The 11,230-nt window shown below is 36.1% G+C and overlaps 1 protein-coding gene across 5 annotated transcripts in view; it reads right to left on the bottom strand.

Annotated features, from left to right (window-relative positions):
* PHKB (phosphorylase kinase regulatory subunit beta) overlaps window positions 1–11,230 on the bottom strand; it is a 71,256-nt gene that overhangs the window by 58,802 nt on the left and 1,224 nt on the right. For 3 of the 5 annotated variants that reach the window (XM_090149962.1, XM_031614922.2, XM_090149961.1), the window contains exons 2-4: window positions 3,639–3,728; window positions 2,643–2,781; window positions 50–149 (exon numbers count right to left, since the gene is read on the bottom strand). In XM_090149962.1, coding sequence (XP_090006088.1) covers window positions 50–149; window positions 2,643–2,781; window positions 3,639–3,728 — 329 coding nt within the window. Of the gene's footprint in view, window positions 1–49; window positions 150–2,642; window positions 2,782–3,638; window positions 3,729–9,584; window positions 9,698–11,230 lie in introns of all 5 variants that reach the window. The other 2 variants (XM_031614920.2, XM_031614918.2) reach the window with 2 other exon arrangements.

Here is an 11,230-nt window from a genome sequence, read left to right on the forward strand (position 1 = left end):
AATCCCTTAGAATTAAGTGAGTGCTTCCGTCCACACTACAGTATTTTACCTTATCGGCCTGACGCATGTAGCAGTAGAGAATTCCTCTCATACACTTTATAGCAGAATGCTCCAGTTCATGAGTTCTTCCCTTGTCATCATCAATACGCCTGGTTAAGAGAGATAACTCATAAAACAAATTGGAAATGCATTAAGAAAATAAAAGGCACATTAGCGCTTTGGAAAATTAAGTACTTAATTAACACTGTATGGTGCCTTCACCCATATCAACATACTTATAGCCCTACCCATGCTTTTGTCACTAAAGAAAAATTAAAAACTGTATTTTTAGGTTATGTTGCAACTCACACAAACATTCCTACTTCAAACGGCACAAAGGGAAAAAAAAACCTTGAAGTTATTATAACATTTCAAGCCAGTGTACTTTGAGAAATCCAAAATGTGAAAGTACTTTCAATTCTGCAACCTATCTGCCATTCATAACTAAGCACTTTACTTATCATGTTAAACTACAACTATGCATGCAACTTCTCAACATTACCTACACAATGTCCAGAAATGTATCAGAACACCTCAGTTATTTGATACCATGAAATAAAACAATACTCACAATTGTTACATCACTGAAGACACACTAAAAACAACGCCAAATATCAAACTATTTTAACAAGATAGGTACTGTGGGTAAACAAGCCTGATGATTGCATTCACTGGTTAGCCTTTCCCAGTTCTTGATTTCTGACTGAGTTTTTCAGGGTGAAAATTAGGTTTTCTCACATACCTATACTTAAGAAAGTATTTCTCTGATTCAAATATGCAAAGTACCATAACTTTCATACTGATACTTCTCTGCCCATTTTATGCATAGGAATCATATCCTTTCCCACCATCAGGAACACAACAGCTTACGCTGAAGTTTTGCTACCTATGCTGAAAATTTGAAAGTTAGAGGTAACTTCAAAAATCATGCATATCCAACATACTACTTAAATGATAATACTAGATATAAAATATGTACTTCCTTTCAATTATGAAGTTCACATCAGAGGGTATAGGGGAAACAATGAATTAGAACATAAAACAAACAGGGCAACGTTTTTTCAGCAGGATTTATTCTCTACATTACTATAAATCCAAAGAGCAGGAAAAAGCACAAAAGGCTCTAAATCCCCCATGTAACAACTTACATTTTTCTTCTTTTATTCACAACAGCAGCATTTGTTTTCATAACAAGTTCTTAGAAACTTAGCTTTTATTGAACACTACCAGTAGCATGAGTCAAGCACAGAGATTTTGGTTTGGTATTTCATGCGGAATGCCATGTAAGCCTTGTATCTTGGCCCATTTTGGATTTTAGCCATACACTTAATTTCAGTCATCAACTTTTGCCCATCAAAGGAAATTCACCATGCAGCAGTGACACCCAGGGCCTTGTTCCAAGCATAAGTGGAAGTAAAATAAATGACTTGCCCTGCTACTTTTACCGTCCTTCAAACTGCAACACATTTTATTTATTATCTCCTCTGATTCTACAAATTGGGAATTCAAGCCTGAATAAGTCAAGCAGTGCTATGCCATGTTTCTTTCCATAAAGCCCTTTCAGCTGCTTAAAATTCAGAACCACCACTTCTGCCCCTTTTATTCTTCCTTCTCACATTTTCCTGTTTTTTTTTTTTCATTTACAAATGCTTTTATTTCACCCAAAGAAAGAATAATTGAAAGAAAGATGCAAAGATTTCAATATAATAGAAATGAATAACAATTATGCTTTCTGAATATTAATTGCCTCATTTTTTGCCTTTTCAGAAGTAAACACAGACTAGAACTTACAAAGATCTATGTCTTCTGTTTCAAAAAGCTTTATTCTGAAACAGCATTTCCTAGGATACAATTTTTAATAAATGTTTTTTTCACATTAATGTCTCAGGTATAGAATCTCAAGTAACAGAGACAAAAAAGAAACTCAAAACCTTTTTTTCCTGCTAAGTAGATCAGGTTTACTACAACAGTAGCTGCTCATACTATTTCTGGCACTACTTAAGTAAAATATACCAGAATTTTGTCAAAGAGCATGATTATTACCTCACCATTAGATGGTAACTAAAAAAGAAGAAAAGGAAATTACTCAATATTTACACACTATCATCTTTGTTCAAAACACTACATTTGAGGTGTCTATATATGCTTGAGTGGCTGAGGAAACAACGTCAGAGATGATGAATACTTCCTTAACATTCAGGTAGAACTGGTGATACAGTTCTCCCATTAAGACGATCGTGTTACTCATTTCCAGAACTTTTTAATAAGTAACTGCAATGTTAGTTGTGAAGGCACTGTAAAATACAAGGGGCTTCACTCCTGCATATCCTTCACTTCCTCAACAAATGTAACAAGTTATTCTTACGATTTCCATATTGTTTTGTAGTCCCCAACCCAGGAAGTGCTCAAGACCAGGTTGGATGGGGCCCTGAGCAGCCTGATGTGGAAGGTGGAAAACTATTCATGACAGGGGAGTTGGAACTGCATGGGCTTTAAAGGTCCCTTCCAACCCAAGCCATTCTATGATAATCTTTTGAAACATTCCCAGTGTACTGCACAACCAAAAGTAATATGGCAGAGATGTTAACTTAGGAGTTATTCACCTGTAAGCGAGGGCTAATGCCCAGGAGCACGCAGCACAGTAAAGATTGTCATGTACTTTTGCCTTTTGGTTATCTCCATGTGTCTTTGTAGGAAACAGACCTGTGGTTGGGCTCTGATGAAGCAACAGTGTGGACTTAACTGGAAAAAAGGAAGAAGAAATAATAGAATGTTTCTTCCAGTTTCTGAGTATGAATAGATCAAGATGTGATAAGTTACAGCAAGCAAAATATAAAGTTCAGCAGAGACACACACAAAAACATTTTTTATGCTGGTCGGACAGTCAGATTATAACTTTTTACAGAAAAAAAAAAATCATCTAATAATCTATGACTATTTCTATAGCAAAAACCACTCTGTACAGAATCTCTCCAACAAAATTCTCTCTCTGACTAGCACCACAATAATAAGCTACCATTTTATCACTGTTACATCCAAAAGAATCCTAATTCACTCTTACAGCTGGGACTGGATTTTCAATATGAATTCTTTGTTTTCAACAAAAAGTTTAATTGTGTCCTACCAGTTTTGCTTCTTTCAAACTCCAAGAAGAAATTTAGGAAACTATCCCCAGCAGGAATAAATTAGCAATGATAACGAGCATGTAAACATCAATTCCAATTCATACCTGGGGTTAGCTGAAGCACTTAAAAATATGAGCAGTTTACTTTTATCCCTTCCTCATCTCAGACTATCAGGTGATAGTCAGAATTTATTTTACTGTTTGGCAAATGCAAATGATAATTTTGATAAATCATGACTTGTAAATACTGTTCAAGTAATGCGTGAAATACATGTATTACACTGTCATGGGAAACTTAAGAAAAATGGTAAAGATAGAACCATTTGCTTTTCAGAAAACAGAAATCCTTATCAGAAATTGTATATATCACTTTAATATAAGGCTACTTACTGTTATAATCTTAACTAAATACTTTCACAAGTTGCAGTGAAAATTTGTCAAGCTAGGAATAATTCCTTATCAATTTTTTACTTACCAATTCTGTAGTAATGGTCTAATTTATCCCACAAACTTTCTCCCTCAGCTTTAGGAAGGTTAATACTTTTAAGTGGCTCATAAATTGAACCTAAAAAAGGAAAAGAAAAAAAATAGATAAAAATTAGTTACATAATTTCTACTATTACTAAACTGCAATATGATTTTTCATGTTAATTAAGCAAAGGCCCAATTCAACTAATTTCAACTGAAACAAAAAATAAATCATTTCTATAATTTCACAGAACCTAAGATTTCTATCTACATTCTTTCTTCAGTACCTGTCCGCACAAACACTGTCTCCAAGTGGATCCCCAATGCCTCTTACATATTTAACAGGAGCAAATGCTACACAGATATGTATTTAATTGTTAGAGACAGCATATTAAACGTCAAGAGTTTCCTAAGAACCTTAATTTCTTAGATCTCTCTTTTGCAGTGTCTCATACATAGACTACTCCCTATTTGTACCTGAAAACATAGAAGGATAAATTTCTTAAAAATCACCGAGGTAAACCATTTCCAGTTTCTAAAGTTAAGAGTGACATATTCTTCCATAAATCACTGTGGCTTTATTCAGTGTTCTAGATGGCAAGAACTCCCACAGAGTCACTTGTAACAGGAAGAATGACAATTTCCCCTTTCCAGACTGCACGCTGCCTTTCTGAAAAGCTCAGAGAAAGGAACTGCCTAGGAAGCCCAGCAGCCAAGCGGCTCTGGCAGGATGCAGTAGAATTCTCCTACTCATATTGCTTCTTTTGCACTCCGAGCACATATCCAAGTGTTAGACAAAGAGAATGTCCAGATACAGGACTCTCAATCAAACCAAATAAATGTGTGGAGTGGTGACAGAGGCTTTATTAATTAAATCCTGTAGTGAGGAGTTTGGGGAATGTTTCTTGCTTCCCTGGTGCTCACTAGTAATCATTTTTGCTTTGCAATAGCAGCACTTAAAAAAAAATTCCTTTTCACCCACCAAAAAACACCACCTCAGCCTGAACAGAGTCCTGTGTTCTTTGGTTCTCTGGTAATGTCTAACCACACAGTGGAGCTTCCACTGCCACCTTGCCTTTCCTCATTGGGAGAGATAAATTGCAAGGAACATGTGCAGATGGGAAAGGGCCTGAGGGGGAAGCACATAAGATTCACTTGCTTAGTTGCCTAAAATAATTTAAAAGACATGAAGTTGCTTTGTAATACGAAAAACAAAACAAAACAAAAACAACTTACATCACAGTTCTTGTATCTTCTGTTGAAAAAAAAAATAAAAAAATCAACATTCTGAACCCTTTTGTTTTTTCCAAAGTAGAATTAATTGGAATTTCTGTGCTTTAGAAGATTCATGACCTATACTGTTATTCTAATTCAGTTGTCGAGCAAAAGCACACAGTGTTAACCTGCAGTAACAGTAATTTTACAGGGTGACACAGTCAAAGTAGGACAGAGTCTGCATAGGAAAAATCTTTAGTCAGCCACTTCTTTGCATATAAAGTAGCAAGTTTGAGCAATATTTACTTAATAGATTTTCAAAGGCAAAAAAAGATTCTTACTCTTATACTTGTTAACTGTGCAACACACACCTATGGCACTGCACTTTATGCATGAAGCAGGTTCAGAATGCCTGTTTCCTGCAGATCACTAAGGCCAGCACTGCACTATGCGAGTATTCACAGGCACACATACACAAACACACAAGGTTTAAAAACACTGTTCTAATTTACATACTTACCAGGCAATCTGTGACCATCTGTGGCCAACAGAAAAACGAAAAGTTATCATGAACAAAAAGCATATGCTTGGCTTCTATTCCATAGAATGAAAACTTCAACTTTGGGCAGAAAGAAGACTGAACATAATAAAATGTCAAGCATCAGGATCCACGAACTGTATTTTTTCACACATATCAAACTTTACCAGAAGAAATAAATGAATCAGTCAGAATTGACTGTTGATGATACAAAAAGATAAAGGATGAAGTGGATCAAAGATCGAGAAAATAGGCAAAAGTGTTTGTTATTTAAAGAGTACACATATGAGAAATTGTTTAAAAGACCACTCAAAACTGAGCACTTCCATTCACTCTACTTAAATACCTACCATAAAAACATAGAATCATTGAGGTTGGAAAAGACCACCAAGATCATCTAGTCCAACAACCGACCCATCACCACCATGCCTACTGACCATGGCCCTCAGTGCCACTTCTGCTCTTCTCTTGAAAACCTCTAGAGAAACACAGACCACATTCTATTTCCATGTCCAGAGCACTGCGGTAAATTATGTCTCATTAGTACCACAATCAAACTGAAAGCAAGAAACAGGCAGAACCAACAAGAAGCGAGGTGCCCTAGGTGGTTTTATAGTGTGACCAACACCCACTGGAAGCTACTAGCAAGTATTTTTAGGACAGTTAAAAAAAAAAAAAAAAGGTTGTCTTACTCTTTTCCAGAATCTATTTGACAGTTCATTTCAGCAAGACATGAATATACTATATAAAGCTATTTTCAATTACTTATAAATTATTTAAAACCTATTTAATATAGGTTTTAAAACTGGAAGAAAACGTGACAGCAAGACTTGAAGACTCTATAGCACTGAAACTGAATGACATATGCAATCTGGTTCTCAGCTGAGACTGAAGGAATGACACATGCAATTGAGCTCTCAGTTTGCATGTCAGCATTCAGAACAAGGACAGTAATTTCAGCGACTATTTTTCATAAATATCTCATTTCATTGTAATCATACATCGCGAGTTTCATTCAAGGTAAATAAGTGGTGTGAAGGAATATAAAAAGCATCTTAACACAACAACCCTATACAAAATTTGAAGAGTATATGGCAGATGGCATTTTCTTCCCACAAGAATCACAGAAATGATGAAGAGTATGCCTACTGTTTCCCTAAATCAGAAGCAGATTGCTGCAGGTCAGTAACTACTTGAAAATGACAAAGAACCTTAACAGATAGGAAACTAGAGCTGCTTCCTGCATAAAGACATTTAATGGCTGTTAAGAGAACACTCAAAATCCTTAGCCCAACTCCAATTCCCTATTTTTCTTCATAGTGCACTAAATACACTACATCCATTCTTCAATTGGAAAATGGGAAAATAAATCCTCCTTCATTTCACAAGTAGTTCCTACCACTTACAAGTTCCGAAGTTTCATCATTCTTCAAGCTGAAGAATTACTAAAAAGGAGTTCTTTCCTTCCAAAGGATTAGAAAACAGGAAAAGATCTGAAACGGCACAGTAACTGATAGAAGAGATATCAATTACTAATGAAGAACTACAGTAATGTTTCTACAAGCTTAAGAATTTCTACAAGACATGGGAACTATACAAAAACATTAACTAACATGAAACTCAGATGTACAACAATTTCAGGAAAAATCAACAATTTATTCATCTCTTCTGCTTCGGTTTTGTTCTAGTTACGTACAAGATTAGCATTAATTGCTCTTCAGGGAAGAGCTGTGAACTGCCTATATATAGACTGAAAAGATATACACAGCATTTCAAAATCCTCATCCCAAATTCAACCCACACACCTCTGAACCTGGTCCACAGTTAAAAATTTGCCTATTTTAAGATGAATTGATGATTCAACTTTTACAATGCACGTAATTAAACCCAACAAGCAACAAACGCATTGAAGTTTAACCACAAGTGAATGGAAGCAACATGACAAGAATTTTACTTCTAACATTTCATCTGCCAGAAAAACACAAGCAAATGTACACTTGCATAACAAGTATCAGAACACAACAAACAAAAAAGCATGAAAACACCAAACTTCTTTCTAAGTTTGATGTATGGCACGAGAATCAGAAGTGACTGCAATCCTTTAACGCAACACTAGTTCTGAATGTAATGCAACACTTGAGCTGTGGGCAAGTTCTGGATCTCAGATCACAGCAATATCACTGCCTGATATTAGTACTGGTAATAACATCTTCACATTACAGTAACTGGGACCAAAGAAGATTTTATTTCTTCACGTAACAAAACTTAAGAATAATTCTGCATTATCAACAAATCATATACTCCAATGTTCTTTTCATCCCCATCTTCTCTCCGGAGCTGAGGGTACTGAAGAGAAATGCTAGAAATAGTACTTAAATACTTATCCACCAGGAAATACACCTGCTTTAAAGCTACAATTCATGGAGTTGAGCAAGGCAAGATGGGAAAATAACTTTCAGAAGCAAGAAATTAGTTTATCTTCCACTAGAAGGAAAATTCATTTCTCATATTTACATATCTAAAGTGAATGATTCCACAAACTTAACATGTAGCTACTGTAGTGCTGGTGCTCATACAGTTCATACTGTGAGCTGACCCTCCTCTGAACAAGAAACCGGAGCAGCAGAACTCCTGACATCCCTCCCAAACTGAGGAGCTCTGCACTTCAGGGAGGTGGTTGAGTCACCATCCCTGGATGTGTTTAAGAGCCGTTTGGATGCGGTGCTTGGAGATGTGATTTCACAGAGAGTTGTTAGAGTTAGGGTACTACGGTTAGGCTGCGGTTGGACTTGATGATCCTTGAGGTCCCTTCCAACCTGAGTAATTCTATGATTCAGTGAAAATACCATAAGAAAACCCTAGATGTAAAAAACTAAAAGAAAATAGAGAACAGGTGTAAAGGTGTAAAGGTACTCCTGTGCCTGAACAAACATTAGAAGTAAACACAAAAGATGAAGTGTTACTGAGACTAAGCAATAACAGCACAGGTACAAACGAGTAAAACTTTGTTAAGTTTGAATGCTTTAAAAACTCATTAATTACTATTTATCAATAAAAATCTTACGTTCAACAGCGTATTTAACTGTGAAGAATTCAAAATAATTTAGAATTTCCTGGAAAAAGAAAAAAAATGTCCTCTCTCTATTCCTAATTATCTGAAGTAATCTCTTGTTTGTCCATTATAATGAATGGACAAAATTCTTATTTTAGTATTTTAAACACAAAAAAGCTACTGGAGACCACAAATAAAACACTGCCTGCCACACCAGCTCACAGGAGCTTCACTTAGCCAAAATACACCAAAATGCCACCACCTGCCACACAAACCTTGTAAATGCTACAGGCAAGGTGAGAAGCCCTTCTGGATATTCAAGGCAATCATCATTTCTCAGCCTGAGAACTCAAAGCATTACCTCCTAAAACTACTGAAATCATTTATGTTGTATCTTAACTTGCAATGGAAATACGAAAGAACAACAAGGTAATTAGCAAAGAGCTTTTTTTTTTTTCTTTTAGTTAAAATATTAAAATTCCAGGTCTTGGTGTTGAAAGGGGAAATGCCATGGGCAGGGCAGGGCAGTTCAAGTGGCAAAGGACAGCTGAAATCCTCTTATCTGGTAACTCTCACTTGTACCGCTAATGTGTTTCAGCACAGACTAAACAAGAGTCCTCCAGAGGGTTTTCCCAGATTGGCTTCTTCACATACAGTGACACATTTGTTCCTGTCAAACGCTTTTCAAAACATATTAAGGTAAAAATTGTAATAGTCTCAATAGTTTCACATACACAAGCTTACACCTAAAGAGAAGCTGTGCCATGGGGCTTTATTTTGCTACCACTTAACTTCCAAAAGTCAATCTTTAGAACCAGTACTGACTTGTAGGAAATTGTACTCCTTTCCTCTAAACAAGTCCTGTTGCTTTTCTTGTAAGAAATTAAACCTTAACACCATTATTAGCACACTTTTCACGTAACCACCATCTTAAAAATTCAGTTCAGAGACTTATCCTTGCAAGAACATACACACAAACGAAAACCAAAACCAAGGAGGAAGAACTGAACAGTAGATTTCAATTTCCAGAGTTTTTAAGTTACACAGTTCAAAAAAGCTGCAAGCACAAAACACTGCATGAAACACAAAGCAATTATTTTTTGTTGGGTTCAACAGCCACAAATAAAAACACAGAACTGCACACTTACCAAACTTTAAAAAAGCATGCGCAGATGAGGTTCTGTCATCATCCAAACTGGCCATTTCAAATTGGTGCAGCTAATCACAAACGTCTCAGGCTAAGCTACAGCAATTTTCAAAACTGTTTAGTAAATGTTAAAGGCAACCAGCATTAAATTAAGTGAAAGCAATGTTAGTGGAGTTATTAAAATGACAGACTGTACAGAGCACAAAGGGTAGTACCATTTTGTTATATTTTATGCTTTCCCTCTTCCACTGTACAAATCATTTTTATTCTTCCTTCAATAAAACTTAACTAAGTAAAATGGCACAGGCTATACAAACTCCATCTTTTGGATGTTCCACAGGTTTTTTTGTTTCATACAAAAACTGCTACTGAAATCTATAGATGATATATAAGATCTATTTTAAATATCGCAAGATTGTATAAAAATTATTAATAATACATATAAAAGTGTAAAGCAAAACTAAGTGCAGAGCTAGAATTCTGCTTATGCATAGTGCTGCCTTTATCTGATATGGAATTTACATTGGGATGCTCCTTTCAGTCATAAATTGCTTATGGTACTGAATGTCTGTAACCTGAAGTAGAACTGCCAGCTGGAAGGTGCAATAAGAAAACACCACTTGAAGCCAAGATGACAAGTTGTTTCAAATCTTTAAAGCAGCTTATGCTCTTTACATTAGCAAAAAAATTTCAGAGGTTGCAGGCTGGACAGCTTGCTGAACACCATTATGATCTGCTCCTGTCAATTCTCAGTAGCAACAAATGAAACAACACTTTATCACTTCAGGAAGAAAAAAAAATCTCAGTAAAGCTTGTTTTTACTGCCAAAACGTAATTCAGGTTTTAACATACATAAGCATTATCTCCTACAGGACTGGGTCTTAAATGATACCTTGCTCTCAGTTGTAAAGTGTGAAGCACTCATGCATTTAACACACACGAGCCTAAACAGATAGATAGGTTCCATACTTATTTATCTTACTCCAAGCACCACATTAAAAATAGAAGCAGTGCTGTTAGTAAACTGGGACTCAGCATAGATTTCACTCAACTCAGGACAGGCTGGGGGCACTGCAGCCACTCCCTGTGACAGTAACAGCCACAGTCCTTCTGACTGCCAGAAATTAAGTGAGAGAGCTTTTAAGCTACATACATTTCTAAACAGTTATAAAAAATGTAAGAGTAAATTTGAGGAACAAGAACATGACTTTGATTTTCAGGTTAGAATGTTACCTGAACTAGAATGTAGAAAATTTAACTTCAGAACCAGCTCATTTATCAGAAAGACATTTGAACTAAAATCAGGTTTATTTCTTCAGTAAATAAATTCACTCAGATTCTAAGTGACAAAACCTCTGAATGGGAAAAGAAGCAACTGAACTCCAAAAACAGCCTATCGCTGCAGCAGAAGAGACTTTCATACGCATTTAATAAAAAAGTAGAAGGTAGCAGCAAAGAAAAAGTCAAGCATTTAAAAATCAACCAAATGCTTACAGCTGCAGAGCCCATCGTGCACAGGGACCCCCAGCCAGCACACAGCCCTGTGACTCAGGGTTCACACACTCAAGCACACGGGACCCAGGCTTTATCTTGTGCTCTGTGGCTATGTTCACAAATCAGTTCGCAGACAGCAGCACTGTTCATCTG

The sequence above is a fragment of the Phasianus colchicus genome, chromosome 13 (assembly GCF_987193195.1).
Source record: "Phasianus colchicus chromosome 13, bPhaCol1.hap1.1, whole genome shotgun sequence".
Classification (NCBI taxonomy): Eukaryota; Metazoa; Chordata; class Aves; order Galliformes; family Phasianidae; genus Phasianus; species Phasianus colchicus.